The following is a 21,057-nucleotide window of genomic DNA, read 5'->3' as shown; positions in this document are numbered from 1 at the left end:
TAGTTATTCTTTCACAGGACGGACTTGTGTAGATAGCTACGTTAAGCCAATCTTCAGACTAGAGGCAATAACAACTGTTGTGTTCTATAATTGTAAAACTATACTCAGTGGCCATCTCCTTGACCTTCCTTACTTCCTTATACTGTTTATACACTGCACAGTTCATAACCAACATTAATAAGATATTTTTCGTGCTTATATCCAATTTTTTAATTTTTTTATTTTTATGTCTGAGTTTTGGAGTCAAAATCAATTTGAGAATCTCTGAGCATAGTAAAAAGGAAAATTATGCCCTGTTTCTTATAGAATGGCTTCTTTTTGGACACAAAACTACAAGAATCAGCTTCACTCATTATATATGCCAGAAATGTTAGTGGCAACTGTCTTAGTTTTCCTTTTTGCTTCATCTATTGTTATCCTTTCTTTCAGGAAAGTCATTGTTAAAGGGTAACTTGTGTACCACCTATCATAAGTTACATGTCTGCTCTTCTCTGCCGGCCAGAGTGGCCGAGCAGTTCTAGGCACTACAGTCTGCAACCGCGCGACCGCTACGGTCGCTGGTTCGAATCCTGCCTTGGGCATGGATGTGTGTGATGTCCTTAAGTTAGTTAGGTTTAAGTAGTTCTAAGTTCTAGGGGACTGATGACCTCAGCAGTTAAGTCCCATAGTGCTCAGAGCCATTTTGCTTTTCTCTTTCCACAGATGGAATAAACAATGTGTATTATCAGTCAGTGTAATGACCTAATAAGAAGTAGTATGAACGAATAATATTCACTTAGATCAGTCCATAGTGTGGCTGTCCACATTTCCTGGAATATGAGCCATGAATTATTCACAGAGTTATTTTACTTTAGGCCACTATGTCTACAGCACTTTTACACACAACCGTAAGATACAATTTGAACAACAATGGAATGATTATGACAGTTCTATTGTAGGGGAAGGTTGATCAACATTCGTGATACTGATGGAGACTACACTCAAATGGACCAAGTTGCTGGGATTTTCACAACTACAAAAACTGAATGCAGATGGTCTAATATATTGTAGCATGAGATATACTTTACATCTATATTCTCCCAACTAGTGTTCAGTGCATGACAGAGTGCACTCCTCACTGTACCACATATTATGGCTTCTACCCATTCTATTTGTGTATAGAGCATGGCTGTGCAAATGCCTCTATGCACACAATAATTATTCCATTTTGGTCTTCACAGGCACTATGGGAATGATTGGTAGAGGACTTTAGTATATTCCCAGATTCCTCACTTCATACTGCTTTTAGAAACTAAGTAGCCAAGCCTTTATGGGAAAGCTGGGGTCTATCTTCAAGTGTGTGTCAGTTTAGGTTTTTCAGTATCTCTGTGATGTTTTTCCACTGACAAACTAACCTGAGATCATCCCTGACTGTCATTCCTTGTATTCATTCAAGATCCTGCATCAGACCAGCTTGGAATGGGTCCCAGACACTTGAGCAATATTCTAAGAGTCACAAGGATGTTTTGTAGGCATTATCATTTGCAGAAGACTGACTGAATATTCCCAGTAGGCAGTATCCTACCAACGAACTGTAGTCTGCAGCCTGTTTACCTACGACTAAGCCTTTGTGATCATTCCATTTCATTTCGCTATTAACAGTTATTCCCTCATACTTGTGTGTGCTAACTGATTCCAGCTGTGATGTATTGATAATTTAGTTATAGGATGGTACATTTTTGCTTTTTGTGAACTGTACAAGTTCACAATTCTCAACACGCAAGTTGACACTCTTTGCACCACTTTGAAAGTCTATTAAGAACTGAGTGAACGCTTGCACGTCTTTAAGTTATGGTGATTGACACACTAAATAAATGTAAAATAAACTATTCTGTACAGTAGCAAAACAAATATCGGACAGTATTGTAAGAAAAGTACACATTTTGCTCCAGGATAGTTGCATTTCTTATTTAATTTGTTTTACAATTGTGGACATTCTCTGAACAATGATGTTATACTTGTCTGAAAGCAAGAAATTGCTGACCGTTGTGTTTTTGGTATCAAAATCTATTTGACGTGACCCAGAGGCATTACATTTTAATCATGTACATTGTCACTGGATGAATAAACAACTAATAACAAATTACTTAGAAAAGAGCTACTGAAGGTAAAGATATATCTAACCACCCAACATACATCCCTGAACAAAACCATTTTCAAGATGACATTTTCACTCTTTAATAGAGGTTATGCAACAAAAACTGTTTGCTAGATTGAAGTGGAAGCTCAGAGGTCTGCCTTTTGTGGGCAATACATTACTAACTGCACTAATTAGCCTACCTCTTGGGCCTATCAAAGTTCCAGCTTGCCTCTATCTGCTTCCCACAACTTTTATAATGCTGTTTGACTGTAACTTCTGTATGTAAGGATACAATAAAGTTGGAGAAATCAGAGAAGCCACTCAGATGGCGCATTTTTACCCTTTAGCTATACTGTGATGATACTTGAGAGAGCTAAAACTGTGTGCCTGATTGGTACCTGAACCCGGACACTGTTATGAGCCTTCTCACAGGTCGCTAGTTCCATTTGGGTTGATCTGTCAGGGAAGGAAGTGCACTCCTCAAAGAAGACAGGTAGCCTATCTGTGCCTGAGTTCCAGTCTGGCACGCTGTCTTAACTCATGATGAATGTTCTCAAATGTCTGCTCATAGAGAAGATACACATCAATTTAAAAATTAATTGCAAGACTGTTGTTGTTGTGGTCTTCAGTCCTGAGACTGGTTTGATGCAGCTCTCCATGCTACTCTATCCTGTGCAAGCAAACTTCTCTTCTCCCCAATCCTATTCAATACTTCCTCATTAGTTATGTGATCTACCCATCTAATCTTCAGCATTCTTCTGTAGCACCACATTTCGAAAGCTTCTATTCTCTTCTTATCCATTGCAAAAAGGAATACAAACGTCTCAGAAACGAGATCGACAGGAAGTGCAAAATGGCTAAACAGGGATGGCTAGAGGACAAATGTAAGGATGTAGAGGCCTATCTCACTAGGGGTAAGATAGATACCGCCTACAGGAAAATTAAAGAGACCTTTGGAGATAAGAGAACGACTTGTATGAATATCAAGAGCTCAGATGGAAACCCAGTTCTAAGCAAAGAAGGGAAAGCAGAAAGAATTGCAGAAAATTGCAAGACTACTGACAATGAAAGCATACTCTAAAAACAATCTGTGGCATTAATGTAATAACAGTGTGACTGAAGTGACAAAATTCTGTTATTTGTTGGGATACTGTTGCAGACATCATCCTAAACCTACAGTCATTATACTGAAAAGATAAAGTTTTCATGAGATAAATCAGTATGTTAGGTGTGTATGAATCACTTTTTCCTCCAAATTTCAGGAGTTGTTAGAGGAAGTGAAAACAGCTGAAGTGAAATATGTATCACCTTCCACTGGGTTTCAGATTACCATGTGAAGTGATCCACAAAACTACTGTCCAGTCCCTTTGGCATCTGTATGTTGTAGAACACATTCTGGACTCAAACACAATGAATTACATTGAAAAGAATGACCTTCTCCGTGCCAACCAGTATTGGTTCCACAAACATGCTAATTTGAAACCCAACTTGCACTTTTCTCCCACCAGGCCTACATACTAAAAGCCATGGATGAAGGCAGGTAGATGCAGTATTTCTCTATTTCCGAGATGTCTTTGCCTTAGTACTACACCTATACTTAATGTTGAAAATGTGATCATATGGGATTGCTAGTAAAATTTATGAAAGGGTTGAGGATTTATTGGTAGAGATGACGCAGCATGTTACCTTGAATGGAGAGTCACTGGTAGAAGTATTAGTAACTTCAGGTGTAGCTCACAAAAATGCGTTGATACCCATGTAGTATATTAATAACCTTGCAGAAAGTATTAAAAGTAACCTCAGAGTTTTTGCAGATGATGATCTATAATAATGTACTGTTTGAAATAAGCTGCACAAATATTCAATTAGACAAAAAAAAAAAAAAAAAAAAAAAAAAAAAAAAAAAAAAAAAAAAAAGCCGTTGTAAAAAATATTGCAGCATATGACCACAATATCAGAGTGTCACAAATAGAATCTGTCATCTCTTGTAGTGCTTGGGAGTTTGTAAAAATATGACATACAGTGATCACACAGGATCAACTGAAAGTAAAGCAAATAACAGATTTGGGTTCATTGGTAGGATGCTGCAAAAATACAAGCATTCTGCAATGGAGATTGTTTATAATACACTCGTGTGACCCTTCCTTGAACATTGCTTCAGTGTGTGGCCAATTTAGCAAGTAGGACTAACAAGTAATCTTGAACATATAACTAAGGGAACAACTGACAGGACTGGGGGAAAGAAATACAGTAGAAGAAGAATGGGTAGCTCTGAGGGATGAAGTAGTGAAGGCAGCAGAGGATCAAGTAGGTAAAAAGACGAGGGCTAGTAGAAATCCTTGGGTAACAGAAAAAATATTGAATTTAATTGATGAAAGGAGAAAATATAAAAACGCAGTAAATGAAGCAGGCAAAAAGGAATACAAATGTCTCAAAATGAGATTGACAGGAAGTGCAAAATGGCTAAGCAGAGATGGCTAGAGGATGTAGAGGCTTATCTCATGAGGGGTAAGATAGATACAGGAAAATTAAAGAGACCTTTGGAGAAAAGAGAGCCACTTGTATGAATATCAAGAGCTCAGATGGAAACCCAGTTCTAAGCAAAGAAGGGAAAGGAGAAAGGTGGAAGGAGTATATAGAGGGTCGATACAAATGGGGAAGTACTTGAGGACAATATTATGGAAATGGAAGAGGAAGTAGATCAAGATGAAATGGGAGATACGATACTGCATGAAGAGTTTGACAGAGCACTGAAAGACCTGAGTCGAAACAAGGCCCCGGGAGTAGACAACATTCCATTGGAACTACTGACGGCCTTGGGAGAGCCAGTCCTGACAAAACTCTACCATCTGGTGAGCAGGATGTATGAGACAGGCGATAGACCTTCAGACTTCAAGAAGAATATTATAATTCCAATCCCAAAGAAAGCAGGTGTTGACAGATGTGACAATTACCGAACTGTCAGTTTAATAAGTTATGGCTGCAAAATACTAACACGAATTCTTTACAGACGAATGGAAAAACTGGTAGAAGCCGACCTCGGGGATGATCAGTTTGGATTCCGTAGAAATGTTGGAACATGGCAGTACTGACCCTACGGCTTATCTTAGAAAATAGATTAAGGAAAGGCAAACCTACGTTTCTAGCATTTGCAGACTTAGAGAAAGCTTTTGACAATGTTGACTGGAATACCCTCTTTCAAATTCTAAAGGTGGCAGGGGTAAAATACAGGGAGCAAAGGGCTATTTACAATTTTACAGAAATCAGATGGCAGTTATAAGAGTCGAGGGACATGAAAGGGAAGCAGCGGTTGGGAAGGGAGTGAGACAGGGTTGTGGCCTCTCCCTGATGTTATTCAATCTGCATATTGAACAAGCAGGAAAAGAAACAAAATAAAAATTCAGAGTAGGTATTAAAATCATTGGAGAAGAAATAAAAACTTTGAGGTTCGCCGATGACACTGTAATTCTGTCAGAGACAGCAAAGGACCTGGAAGAGCAGTTGAACGCAATGGACAGTGTCTTGAAAGGAGGATATAAGATGAACATCAACAAAAGCTAAACGAGGATAATGGAATGTAGTCGAATTAAGTTGGGTGATGTTGAGGGAATTAGATTAGGAAATGAGACACTTACAGTAGTAAAGGAGTTTTGCTATTTGGGGGGCAAAATAACTGATGTTGGCTGAAGAAGACAGGATATAAAATGTAGAATGGCAATGGCAAGGAAAGCGTTTCTGAAGAAATTTGTTAACATCAAGTATAGATATAAGTGTCAGGAAGTCGTTTCTGAGAGTATTTGTATGGAGTGTAGCCATGTATGGAAGTGAAAATGGGCGATAAATAGTTTGGACAAGAGAAGAATAGAAGCTTTCGAAATGTGGTGCCACAGAAGAATGCTGAAAAGTAGATGGGTAGATCACATAACTAATGAGGAGGTATTGAATAGAAATGGGGACAAGAGGAGTTTGTAGCACAACTTGACAAGAAGAAGGGATCGGTTGGTAGGACATGTTCTGAGGCATCAAGGGATCACAAATTTTGGCATTGGAGGGCAGCATGGAGGGTAAAAATCGTAGAGGGAAACCAAGAGATGAATACACTAAGCAGATTCAGAAGGATGTAGGTTGCAGTAAGTACTGGGAGATGAAGAAGCTTGCACAGGATAGAGTAGCATGGAGAACTGCATCAAACCAGTCTCCAGACTGAAGAGCAAAACGACAACAACAACAACTAAGGAGAGTGAAAACAGGAGCCAACTAACCTGTGAAAACTTAATTACAAAGTATCAAGAACCAGTTTCAATTGACGAATCTAGGAATATACAACATTGCTCTATATATTACTCCTGTAGCAATTGCAAAGACAATATTAGACTAGTTAAGGCACGCACAAAGGATTTTAAATAATTAGTCTTCTTGCACTGTGTAATTGAATGGAATGGGAAGGAACCCTAATAACCAACACAATGAGAAGTACCCTCTGGCATGCACTTCAATGGTTTTCAGGCTATGTATGTTCATGTTGAAATGCCTTAAGTCTTATATTGAAGTTACATTAACCCCAAAACAGGAAAGAAGTGGAGTCATAAGTAACAAAAGGACTGACCTATAGGTAGGAACTGGAAACCCTTGAGCGACACAGGGCAGTATGACGTCGTCGCCCACCTTGACCTGCTTGTTGACGTGTTTCTCGACAGTTATCCTGGGCTGCACACTTCCCTTCGGTTCTGCAAGAGGGAGAGAGAGGAGGGTTTTTACCACTAGATGTATGCAGTTGTACGCACTAGAGCAGGGGATGCAGTGCACACACACCTGTGATGATGATGCGTCCCGGATATGCACTGGCTCGCACCTCGCCAGTTAGCCGGTGCACACTGCGACACGAGTAGCTCTTGTAGCCGTCGCTGGGACCCGCGTTGAAGATGTAAAGGTCCCCGCTCTCCAAGACGGCATACTTTCCTCCTGCACACCACAAATTGTCTGATGGCGATTATTTTGTTTTTATATAATTCATTAACCACATTTGTTCAAAATCGTGCAAATGCTGTCAAAGGAGACAGGCGTCTAAAACCGATTAAAAGATGCAGGCCCGTAATACACAAGGCTCTAAATACATAGAATATCGAAAAGTAGACAAGAAAGTATATCTGCTACTGTAAATTATAAAACTTGCCATATCGTACGCTAAAAGCGATAATTTCAGAAAAATATCCGAAATAGCAGTTGTCAACAAAAGATGATGACTGCTTATAGAGCATTACGTGGCGATAACTTACTGATGACAGAACTGCGTTGGCGGTACTAATTACAGAATTGCGTTTGATAAACGTCACTGCGATGTTGCCTGTACAAAGATATCGGTACTATACCCATAATATACATCGGTACGTTCGCGGTGCCTGCTACAATGATACGGTCAGCTGTGTGTGTCGTATTGTGTAGTGTGTAGGGTTGGTAGTGGGCAGAAATATTCCATACCGTACTGAAGTTACCCGACTTTCGGTGATTCCTTAGCGCCCACAAAAGGGAGGAGTTCTATTCTACGTTCTCGGGTGGTACAATGAAATAAGTATGTAGCAAAAATGTAAATGTAACTCAACCACCATAGCGAACATTTCTAAAGAAGCACCAAAAGCGTTTGACTGTAATGACCTGTTATCAGTTTAAGATGTGCCCTTAGACTCCAACTTAATAACCACCTCGGAAATCACAACATATTCCGAAAGATTATGATGACTGTAAAAATCATTTCTCGCAACAATGTAAGCTGCGCTAGTGGATGTCGTACCAACCTAGCCCCACCTACAAGAGCGCTACAGATTTTTAAAAAAAAAAAAAAAAAAAAAAAAAAAAAAAAAAAAAAAAAAAAAAAAGCCTCGTGCTCCATATACAACGTAATAACGTCTGACTGCAAATCGAAGTTACTGTAATTTTTTTACGAAATTATATCACAACTCAAATTAAGTTTATGCGTTTTCCGCAAGAAACCCTGCATATGCGTTGATTTGAAACTACTTCGTTGGTTATCCGAAAGATGCGCTACACATCCCTTGGTTATCATTGCTAGCTTATCGTCCATATGAACGAATGCCAGTTCAGATTTCAGAAGGACAATGAAGTATATTTCTGTTAGTTTTTTCGTTTGTAAACATTTATATTACACCGTTCTTGAATGGTTTTTGGGAGGGCCTGTGGCAAGAGGAAAAAGTAAAGTTCCACACAGCAAATAACGTCGCGGAAAGAGAAGCTTCGTGGAACTCACCACAGGCTACATGTGACACATCTTCCGGAAGACGGAAACCGAATTTCGGAAACCGTTTTCTGCTGTCATGTTTACATATCAAGGCCTGAAGCGGATTTTCTAGCCGAGTTAAGTATGGCGGCTGGAAAACAGCGGACACAGTTTCTGATTCAGTCAATAGAATCGTTACTTCTCTTCACTTAAATATTACATATAAACAATTTCATGCTCAGTCTAATATTTCTGCTTCTCCTCCACTGCACAATAAGTCCATATTAACCGAATATTCTGAAAACAAGACGTAACTTGACAATCCAAGCACTTTCAAAACCGGGTGCGTTTACTTTGGTAGCCAAAATCGATTGCGGAATTGAAAAACCGGCAACTAGAAGTGGATTTCCAGAATAAGCGTTTACATAACCACCCAGAAGCGGTATTGGGAAATCGGTTTAAGAAATCCGATTTTGGGAACCCCATGTGAACGGGGTGATGCATTACAAGAGCATTACAAGAGAACTTCGTGTGTGCTGCCACTTTAGTATAGTAAAGTGCTTGTAAACACGCATTTGTATCTGGATAAAGCAGACGTTTGAAACAGGAATTAACTCTTATAACTACGTTATCTTTAGTGTTTTGACGTAATGGTGGGTAAATGCGTTGTGTATTGATGTAATTTTTCGTACAGCAGACAGAAGCTATTAGGAAAGGAACATGTCTCAATACATGCGTAAGTAGAAACACGTTTAAACAAATCTGCTATTAACACACTCTCAGGTTAATGGTGCGTGTTTGACAAATGGCTCAGTCATCTAGCTGTTAGTACGTTATTATTGTTTCTTATGTCGTAGCTATTACGATATTTCAGATTTCCAGAAAGGGAAGATATAAGGGATGCCTGGATAAAAGCAGTTCACAGGGAGAATTATACACCTATAAGTGCTTCAGATGTCTGTTCCCAGCACTTACGTGAAGACGATGTGGACCCAATTCGTCAGACAAGCAGACTTTGTGAAGGATTTGATCCATCAGCATTCCCTTATATCCATCATATTATCAGAAACTGCCACCTTAAGGACCTGTTCGTTAAAGCGCCGGTGATGAAACTTTACAAGTGTGCTCTAACAACTCATCGTCAAGTTGTGATGAGCATGACATAGCAGATGATTAGCATCACACAGCAGCTCTGTCACCACACAAAAAGAAACTAATGGAAGACTTGAGGAAAAAAATCTTAGAGTTAGTGAATGCAAAGAAATAATGAAAGTATTACAGCAGAAGGTTAGGCAAAATGAGAAGAGAGGACAGACAGACAGGAAAATTATTGATGTGGCCTCACGGTTAGAGGCGCCCTGTCACAGACTATGCGGCTCCTCCCGCCGGAGGTTCGAGTCCGCCCTCGGGCATGGCTGTGTGTGTTGTTCTTAGCATAAGTTGGTTTCAGTTAGTTTAAGTAGTGTGTAAGTCCAGGGACCGATGACCTTAGCAGTTTGGTCCCTTAGGAATTTAGTCACATTTGTACATTCACAAACATTTTTGATGTTCTTCTCAAAGATAAGATCATTAATGAAAACGGTGCTGAAATTTTATAAAATTCGTTACCTTCAGATGATTGTTTTTTCTGCAAACCAGCACAGTACACATGCAAGAAAACTTGGTGTAAAGTATGAAGATGATTTGAGATAATTTGCCTTAACTTTGTTTTACCTGTCTACCAAAGCATATGACTTTGGTACGCTGAAATTTGATAATGCTTTCTTATGTCCCAGAAGAATAAGATAATGGTACACGAAAGTAAGTTGTGAACCAGGTTTTATCCAGCAATGTTTTAACGCAACTGCGGAGGAAGTAAAAGAGTCTAATCAGAAGGGTAGAGTGCCAGTAATAGGTCTTAGTGTTTAAAGGAACATACAGATTATCCTAATAATAAGATTATTGGTTATGCTAACCTTGGGACTGAGAGCAACAGTGGCTGTTTGCCAGCTGCCAAAATGGCATGCATATTTATGAGGACAGCTGGAAAACTCCTTGTGGATATTTGTTCATAGATGCATTGTCTGGAGATCAAAGGTCCACTTTAGTAACACCTTGCATTGAAAAACTGAATGATATTGGTGTCATTGTGGGTCAAGTTGCAACCTCACCATGTCAAAATGTTTGGGTGCAGATCTGTGTGACGAAAATAAGTTCAATATACTCTTTCCACACCCCTCACTAACTTCCTCTTCTGTTGCTGTACTTCTTGATGCATGCCATATGATTAAACTGGTACAAAACTTGTCTAGTATAGAAGAAGGTAATTTATATGGCCAATGGAGAAATTAAATGGTCATATTTACAATCACTTTTCGACTTTCAGAGTGCTGAAGGCCTGCATTTGGCAAATAAATTGCGTGGAAAATATATTCTTTGGTTTGAAAATAAAATGCGAGTACGATTTGCTGTCTGGACAGTAAGTAATTCTGTAGCTGAAGGTCTATAGTTCTATGATAAGCATTTTGGATTAAAAGAATTCGCAGGTTGTGATGAAACTATAAAGTTCGGTACTACCACTGACAAAACTCTTGATCTGCTTAATTCATCAAGTAAATCTGGCAGCACTAAGTACTGTTGAAAATGCACCTTTCCGGCAGCAGTTCATTCACTGTATGCTGACAAGGAGTATAAATTACAAATTATAAATAGCAACAGGAAAGTAGAATTCTTAGGACTTAAAGTTAATTTACTGTGTGTTTTCATGCATTATTTAATTTGCATGTTAGAAGATGCGAACTAAAGTATTTGTCAACATACAGACTAAGCCAGAATCATCTGGAACTGTTCTTTGGGCGAATGAGACAGCATGGTAGCTGAAATGTAAACTCTATGTGCTCACGATTTGAGTCTGCATTTAAGGGGCTAGTCATAAGAAATCAAATAAGTGCAAGAAAACAGGGAACTGTCTGTCACAAGATAATGTAAGCATTCTGTTTGTAAGCAGCTTTCATGAAGTACAGACCTCCTAAATTGTAGAAAAGCAACACAAATCTAGTGCTGTACATGTTCCTGATCATGATTACTGTTCAGTTGATGCTACATTGTCCCTGTTTTCTGAAAATATCATTGAGTACATTGCAGATTTTGTGGTCAAGAAAATTATTAACATTTTGAAATGTGATGATTGTATTAATGCAGTTGTGCAGACAGATGTGTCTTATGGTTTTCTGTCCTTAAAGAACAAGAGGAGTTTCTTTATCTCCTCGAGAGATGTAGTGAAGGTCTGCCAGATGACAGATTTTGTTACTAGGGAAATGGTTCAAATGGCTCTGAGCACTATGGTACTTAACATCTATGGTCATCAGTCCCCTAGAACTCAGAACTACTTAAACCTAACTAACCTAAGGACATCACACACGTCCATGCCCGAAGCAGGATTCGAACCTGCGACCGTAGCAGTCGCGAGGCTCCGGACTGAACGCCTAGAACCGCTAGACCACCACGGCCGGCGTTACTACAGAAACTAACACAAATTTGCACAGGATTCTGTCAGTATACCATGTCAAGTTGCAACACAAGCTGTTTTCTTCTCTAAACTCTCATGCTTTAAATTTAAATCCCTTGGATACACATATTTGCAGACTAATTAAGGTAATATCAGAACATTATCTGAAGGTTCGCATTGCCCATGTAACCAAAGGTATGAATAACAGCAAATCGATCGTAGATCTGTATAAAACAGACTGCCCATTTTCAAGCATTTATAAAATTAATGTAACTTGTCCATTTTTTATATATTTGTATTATTTTGAAGTTAAATAAAAATGAAAAATGTTTCCTTTATTTTTTTTCATAGTAGTGGCAAAATGATAATTCCACATGAGTTTAATATACAATTATGAGCTACCATGCATGTAGGGCTTTTATTCATTAACATGATTCTCGGTTCGAGGAGCTTCGGCTAATTTTTCAGATGATGTGCTCGTTATAACAGGTTTTGTGGAAGTGGGACATAACATTTGACATTAATAGTTCAATTTGTGTAGCTGTTTCTAAGAAAAATGTGCTATAACTGAGGGTGCACAATTGTAACTCATCATCAGAATTTATTAAAACCATCTGATACAGTTAACAAGCTCAACAATGAACGGAATGTCAATATGATTTAGGTTCAATAGTAGCAGCAGTAGTATTAATAGTCAATCGCCATGAAAGTTTCAAAAAAAGTAAGTACACAAATAATTGCGCTAGTACTTATTATTAATTATATTCTGATACATACAGTAATGAATCGTGATCCTTCAGTGATGCTCCCAAATTTATTGATCTATTACTAATTTCGATCAACTTCAGCTTTTCTTCAAACAGTACTTTCCTGTTCTTACGAGTACTGTAGTCTCCTTTAAACGAGTTAGAATGTAACTTGACGGTCTCATAACACGATTCTACGAAATATCTGTTAAATTCAAATAGTACGCAAATATTAGCTCAACTGCAGAACTTGTTTGGACAACCTCGTAAAGCTTAAAATATCATTTCGCTTCAGAAAATCGTTGTAGTACTATACACAAAACTTTTCCACGTTAGGTGAGGTTAAGATGGCGACCTCAGGCTTCAGTAACAGCTGCGCCTTTGCCAGTCTAGTAATGTATGTCTGTGGTACACACTAGCTCCGCTACCCGCCTTCACTGCAGGTATAAGAACTAAGATTCTTACCAAGCCTCTTTGAAACTAAATGTTACACTTTAAAGGTTGCATCTGCATCAGTAGTTACTGCAGCACCAAATAATCTGAACAAAGCATGGATAACGAAACGCAGCAAACACCAACAGCTGGAACACTGCTACTTCACTATGGTATTGTCTAGAGATCCATAGTATTGTCAGACTGCGACGCTGGCCCGACTGGAGGCAAAACGAAGTCTCAAGACGGGTTTACATTGCATTTGAGACGTGTTTGGCAACAATATTCGCAATGTTGTTTGCAACATCTACAACATTATCGATGTTTGCAACATGTTGCGAACACAGAAACTGCTATTAAAAGCACAAACAAAGTTGACACTCGGCGCGCTGGCTGATGGGAGCGGCTACACATGGGAAATGCCTTTGCAGTCGCTCCCATCAACCAACGCGCCGAGTGTCAACTTTGTTTGCGCGTTTAATACTTGTGACTGTGTTGGTAAAACTCATAGGAAACATTATTTCTGACCTGTTACTGCAAAATGGCACTCAATGGCACTAATGTCTGTTATGTATAGACAGTTTTTTAACTGTTCATTCTTGAAGACACTGCACGCAGGCGACAGATCACATGATATGTAGCTGCAATCGATCACTCGCCTCGAACCCGCCACACATGAGCAACAAAGCAAACTATTATTACGAACGCAACTGTGTCAAGAAGTTAGGTTGTGGAAAATGAACTACTGTGTTTAGCAGAGCAGCAACTGATATTCACAAAATAAATAAATAAAATGGGAATTGTAGTTTATAAACTTGTTTTGAAACTTTTTTTAGGAACTGTACGCTATGTCTACAGACTATATTACATTCTCTCTCTAGGGCTCGCTGTCATCTTTGGGGGACGCTACTGACACTACCAGTGGACGCCACCTTCGCTTCGACTCACTGCATGCAAACGTAATCCTCCACGCGTCTTTTTAAGATGCTCTACACCGAGGTCCACGCCAAATGTAGGAAGACTCACAGTGAGAATAGAATGAAGTTGCACGATGGTACTACACGGTCCGGTTACTTTAATGTGACCGCGTATGTTCGACATCAATGTGCAATAACCACACACAGACGGCAGGTTTCAGCGCTAGCAATGGAGGTTATATAAAGTTTGTCAAGGGTGTCAAGGAAAACAGTGCAGTCGTTGTCATAATGGGGAAATGAAGCGATTTATCTGACATCCAAGAGGGCGAAACATTGACTTTCGGGCCAAGGTTGGAAGCATTTCCGAAATGGGTAAATTTGTAAACAATGTGCTTGCTGCCATAGTTAAAGTATACTGTGCATTACAAAATGGCGCTATCCAAATCCGGCGCCGAGGCAATTACAGTGCATCACAAGTCATAGACGTCAGGGACGAATGACGGCTGCAGAGATGTGTACGGGTCACTGCAATGGGTTTCCACAGATGGTCGCCTTAATGTGAGTGGACAGTGTAATAATGCTACAGTCAACCAGTGATATACATTATTGTATCAAAACCAACTCAATAATCTGATGGAACAGAGAGATTGCTGAAGTAAACTTACAGGACACAAACTTTTGTTTATTACTTTGTATGTATTAATATGCTAATGATTTAATGATTTATTGAATGTCTGTAGTGTTCTATGCCACCTCTTACTAACTACGGACATGACAGGTTATGCACATCTTTCCAGTATTCAAATACAATTAGTCCTTAATTTCTTTTTCATTCATTACTCTTACAGTTTAACTGCAAGTCCCAACATATATGTAGAAATGTTGTCAATAGGAGAGTTAGATTATCTGGAAAAACAAAAGACTTGAGTATAGCTACATAACAGATTTGCACCAAACTTAATATTACAGTATGTCATTATGTTTGGAAGATTAAAACTTTAATAACGCATGTCATTGTTTCGTAAATAACTAAAAACCACCAGATTTAACCCAGTGTATCGTGACTATTACTATGAGCTTCCCACCAGTTCTACTTCTAGAGCACAAGCTCCAAAACACTAGTCACTGCAGAATTCGAGGGTGTATTTTCTATTACTTCTTAACTGACAATTCCGGCCTCAACTTAACTCCTCACAATGGTTCGTGGTCACTGAATAACTATAAATTTAATGTAAAGCTCTTACTAAACACGGGCAAAATGAAACAAAACAAAGCTACACAAACCACACTTTATAACTAGGCAAACCAGTCACACCCACAATGCCACACATCGTTGCTAACCAGCCAGGCAACTGTACTGCACGAAAGAATCCATCAGATTGCTTGGGATTTCCATGCGATCAGCGACCGATCGCTGCGATTTTCCCACGTTAAGTGTGATTTCCCAAGCGATCGATCGCCCTAGCGACCGGTAGCTGCAATTTGTCACTCGCATGGGGAAGTCGACTCGCAACGCGGTGACTGATGGGAGTAGCTGTTCCGAAAGACATCAGAAGACAGTGTATGACTAAGAACCGATACTCGCTTCTTTCTCCCTCCCTTTCCTGCATGCCCACCGGATTTCCAACAAAGCAAAACATTGTTTCTCACTACTGCAGCACGTTGAGACAAAGAATATCTGTAGATGTCCGCCCCACCTGTTTCGAAATACAGGGCGATTTTTGATTGCCCTCTTAGCATGTGCAATATTTTTAAAGAATAGATTCAAATGGTGACTCGATTATTTTTTTCACATCATTGTATACGTCACCTTTGATGAACGCTCTGCATGGATTTGGTCAAAACTCACATTATGTCCCTATTGTTCTATAGATTCCATTAACTGACGTTAGGGACTTATCTTTACCTGATTTAAAGGAGGCAAATGATTCTCACATGATTTCCAGAAGTACGAGGAGTGTTCAGTAAAAGCTGCAGCACATTTTTTTTCTCGGCCAATTTCGGGTTAAGAAATTAGGAATTGGATGTGCGACACCATGGAATATTCCCCCTTCAGCCCCTATGGTCTCATGAGGTTCCGATAGGTGTCGGCACTATATCTAGCATTGGAAATGGTGTTAGTAACGGAGGTGTTGTTACAAGCAGAGAGCTGTCACTGAGTTTCTTTTGGCAGAAGGCCAGGGCATAGCAGATATTCATAGGCACTAGTGTCTACGAAGACTCAGCACAAAAGCATGACGAGACGTTGGGCGAGGCGTCTGTCACCATCGTAACAAGGTCACGTAAACCTGCGCAGTCTTCTGTGTGCCGGCCTGTGACGCCTGCAATGTTGGAACGTGCGGACACTCTCATTCAAGGTGGCCGGCGGATCACATAACACCTCGTTGCAAAACTGGACGGCTCTGTTGATACAGCTGACACTCGTCCACCAGTAGGGGTACTCAACAGTGCATGCTCACCAGGTTCCTCGCCTCTTAACCGAAGACCATTCAGCTTTCATTTGTTTGGCGTAACGAAGGATGCACTCAGTGGGAAGCAGTACGCCGATGACGTAGAGGTTACTCTTGTAGCAAGGTGTTGGCCCCAGCGTCGGTCAGTAGAATGATGCCATGCGGGCATACAGGCCTTCCCAGTAAGGTGGCGGAGGCCATCGCGTTGAACAGAGATTGTGTTGAGAAATTGAGTTTCCCAGCCAAACCAGTGGGGAATAGTATGGTGTATGGTGTACTGGAATAAAACCAACTCGCTTTCAGAAAAAAAATGTGTTGCATTACTTATTGAATGCCTCTCGTATCTTTGATTATTTTAAACATAGCGGGGGACGTATCTTGACTGATGGAGTTTACTAATTTTTCCACTTAACGTTCCAATTTTAAATTTTCTTATTTCTTTTCTTGAGATGCCAGGGGTACATTATCCTCAGGAACATTGTCGCAGATGCCAGTGCCCACTTACGCCCCTGCTACTATCGCTGGGTAGTTTCTTTAATTGCATGGTACAAATCTGTGAAGCATAAATCTCGATGTGACGCAATTCTCAACAATACAGGGGTTCCTCCAACGGCCCACACCGTTGCTTAGTATCAGTTTGAGAAGAGGCGAATGGCGAGCAACACCAGTGTTTCTGGCCCCATTCGGCATAGTCTTAAGAAAACAGTGACATGCAGTAAGAGCATGGAGCAGCGATGGCAGTCAAAATGTAAGCCATCAGCCGGCACTAATTTCTGCCAATCCTTGACACACAAAACGCAGGCAGCAAATCTGTTCCACCTTTCTGCGGACGCATAACATCAGTTCGCATAAGCAGGTATGTTTAATGAATGCAGATATCTCATATGCAGGGCAATCCGAGTTTGCAAACCAGTCATCCAGACTGTTTACCACAATTTTTCTGAGGTAGTTTATGTTGGAGAAACATGAATTTTCTGAATCTCATAAATGCAGGAAAATAGAAATGCTACAAATTATACACGCTCCTACGAAGTTGCCATGCCGTCTGCCTTCTGTATTCACTAGGACAGACAGCCCTAATGTCCGACGAATTGAGTGTATTGCCATCGTGGCTTGAAACACACATTTTACATGCACGTATTGTAAGTAATATATTTTATAAACATTTACAATACACTATAGTTGGATTTCACGTATTAAGCTATATTTTTGTCAGAAAACTAATTCACCTTTTAAATTATTGGAGTTATTTGCAACTGTTATTCTGCTTACGTATTAATAAATAAGCTGGGCCAGGTGTATTGTCTTTGTGCCAATGCAGTTGGTTCAAAAATGGGAGGTCATCAGACCCCTAGAACTTAGAACTACTTAAGCCTAACCAACCTAATGACATCACATCACATCAATGCCCGAGGCAGGATTCGAACCTGCGACCGTAGCAGTCACGCGGTTCTGGACTGAAGTGCATAGAACCGCACGGCCACCACGGTCGGCAGTGCAGTTGGCATCCTCAATAAAAGTGCATACAGGGTGACAATTATTGAACTATATGAAAAAAAACGTAAATTCGTTACAAACTATTGCGTGAACACACTTTATTCAACATGTAAACTTCATTACAGGTATTCGCATTCAGGTTATGAGGTAATTTCCAAAAATGTTTACCTATCGAAGCCACGGGCTCCAAACGATAGATATCGAACGTGCGTTTCTAAATCGATCACGCGATGTGTGACGGGCGTTATGTGCATGTTTACAGTGGTCACTACAGCAACGGCAAAAGAAGAGCGTTACTAAATTAGTTGTAATTACAAAGGAAACGTCTTATCTCACTCGACGACGTCGTCGTCATGAGAAAGTCCATTTGATGTGTATGCAACGGGAAGATTCCCCTTTTGCGGTAACCTGGGTAGACTCTGACAATGTCACGCAAAAATATGGGTATAGTGTCACATTTCCGACAAAAATTCAAATAATTTTCTACTTTGCATAAGCATGGAATTAGATTATTCTACGTGAGGCAATCGGCCGAAGAAATGTCTACAGTACCAGACATCCAACTCACTACCGTCATAAATCGTTTGGGTTTTCCTAGCATCTCACAAATAACTTATCATAACGCCCGCCACTACAGTCGCGTGATCGATTTGGAATCGCTCGTTCGATATACATCGTTTGCACGCCGCGCCTTCGATAGGCAAACATTCTGGGAAATTACCGGTTATGACATGTTGCGCAGACGAATATCGAAATTCTGCATGAACCGTTGAAGTGTCGGAACATCGATGCTGTCGATGACCTCCTGAATGGCTGCTTTCAGCTCATCAATTGTTTTGGGGTTAGTGCTGTACACCTTGTCTTTAGTAGGCCTATAGCACCACAAAAAGGAGTTGTATGTTTTCAGATCCGCAGAATATGGAGACCAATCGAGGCGAATGCCAGTGACCTTTGGGACCCCAAAGTGCTCCTCTCCTGCTTCGGTGGGGTCGAACTCCGTCTTGCATGAACCACATCTTGTCGAAATCAGGGTCACTTTGGAAAATGAGGATGAAATCATTATCCAAAACCTTCACGTACCGTTCGGTAGTCAGCGTGCCATCAAAGAATATCGCACCGGTTATTCCGTGCCTGGACATTGCACATCACATTGTAACCTGTTGAAAGGTGGAGAGAATTCTCGATCGCGAAATGTGGATTCTCAGCCTCCCAAATGCGCCAATTTTTCTTACTGACGCACCCGTCCAACTGAAAGTGGGCTTCGTCGCTAAACCAAACCATACAGTGCTCCGCGGCCAGTCGTGCAGTTTGAACACCCTAACGCAAACCGTTCAGGAGTTATGACGATTTTATTTCATAGAATTCATTAACTCTCACCCTGTATTTACTTAGCTTACCGCCTCTGTGGTACTCAATTGGTAGAGGTCGCTGGAATTTGAGCTGCTAATACTGTGATTACTCTCGCTGCCAACTTAACCAGCAAGGCATACTACGCGTCGCAGGAATTACGCTGCGTATGTCCGAAGGAACATTGCATTGTACTTCTGAACAACAGTATCGAACTTATTCACCGACAGTGGCAAACGACTTTCAACTAAAATATCACACCCTGTACGGAAATATACATTCTAGACGTATGAGTACAGGTTGTAGACACATGGTTAACGCATATGGAGGCAGCACGGTAGCTCAGCGTGTTCGGTCAGAGGGAAAGCTGCCCTCTGTAATAAAAAACGAACTGAAACGGGTGTCTTTCGACGTCCGCCCAGAGCAGTACGGAGATTAAAAAAAAATGGAAGTTTGGGTCTGTCTGTGAAGCGTGATAAGGTGACCGCTTGCGATAAGCGGGATATCCGGGTTCTACTCCCGGTCTGGCACAAATTTTCACTGTCATCATTTTATTATACAGCTGGTGGTTGTTCATATTCGCAACAGCGAAAACATTTCGTGTATTTCGTAACGGCTGCAGTCGGCGCAGTGCCAAAACTTAGTGCAAGACTTTCTACGATATTGCACTGCCTGTGTTGTTCAGAAGTATGGTGCGTGCAGGTCCAAAGGAGCGTTGCATCGCATTTCTGAACAACACAAGCAGTGCAATATCGTAGATATTCTTCTACTAAACACTTAGCAGCTGTTAAATTTTTCTCTAGTTTTAAAAACGAATATCCTACAGCAGAAATAGTACTGATCGCCTATGCATATCCAATGATTGAAAAAGAAAAGCTCGAAACTGAGCAAAAAGTATCTTATCGTAGGTCTGATAGCCATGAATACTGCAAACTAGTTAGGGTGCTACAATTCGAAATTACGAAACTGACAACAATTCTCTTGACAGCTTCCCTGACTACTTCAGAGGCAAAACACAGCTTTTCAACACTGAAAAAAATAAAAAATGGCTCTGAGCACTATGGGACTTAGCATCTGAGATCATCAGGCCCCTAGAACTTGGAGCTACTCAAACCTAACTAACATAACGACATCACACACATTCATGCCCGTGACAGGATTCGAACCTGCGACCGTAGCGGTTCCAGACTGAAGCGCCTAGAAACGCTCGGCGACTCCGGCCGGCACATATTGTGTCCGTTGCACACTATCCCATATTTCGCGATAATGCAAAACGACCTGCCTTTCTTTGAACTTTTTCGACGTCCTTCGTCGTCTCATCTGATGCGGATCCAACACATCACAGAAATCCTCCACAAGAGGGCGGACAAGCGTGGTGTACGCAGTCTCTTCAGTCGATCTGTTGCATTTTCTAAGTATTCTACTAATAAAGTGCTGTCGTTGGTTTGCTTTACCCACAAGATTATGTTTGTGATCGTTCCAATTGAAGTTAATCGTATTTGTAATCGCTAAGAATTTAGCTGAATTTACAGACTATAAATATGTGTGATTTATTGTGTAACCGAAATTTAGAGGATTTCTTTTAGTATTCGTGCGGATAACTTCACACTTTTCGTTATTTAGAGTCAACTGCCACTTTTTATACCATACAGTTATCTTGTCTAAATCATTTTGCAGTTGGTTTTGATCAACTGATGACTTTACAAGGCGGTAAATGACAGTGTCATCTGCAAACAGTCTAAGAGGGCTGCTCAGATTGTCCCCTATGTCGTTTATGTAGATCAGAAACAGCAGAGAGTATTGTGAACGTGGGGACATAAACATTGCACC

General features: G+C 40.4%; 1 protein-coding gene across 1 annotated transcript in view; it reads right to left on the bottom strand.

Annotated features, from left to right (window-relative positions):
• The window catches only part of LOC124616628 (Down syndrome cell adhesion molecule-like protein Dscam2), a 375,675-nt gene that overhangs the window by 250,506 nt on the left and 104,112 nt on the right, over positions 1-21,057 (bottom strand). Inside the window, exons 4-5 of the mRNA XM_047144953.1 lie at positions 6,932-7,081; positions 6,726-6,846 (exon numbers count right to left, since the gene is read on the bottom strand). Coding sequence (XP_047000909.1) covers positions 6,726-6,846; positions 6,932-7,081 — 271 coding nt within the window. The remainder of the gene's footprint in view (positions 1-6,725; positions 6,847-6,931; positions 7,082-21,057) is intronic.

The sequence above is a fragment of the Schistocerca americana genome, chromosome 5 (assembly GCF_021461395.2).
Source record: "Schistocerca americana isolate TAMUIC-IGC-003095 chromosome 5, iqSchAmer2.1, whole genome shotgun sequence".
In the NCBI taxonomy this organism is placed as follows: domain Eukaryota; kingdom Metazoa; phylum Arthropoda; class Insecta; order Orthoptera; family Acrididae; genus Schistocerca; species Schistocerca americana.
This window is presented reverse-complemented; position numbering and strand designations above follow the sequence as displayed.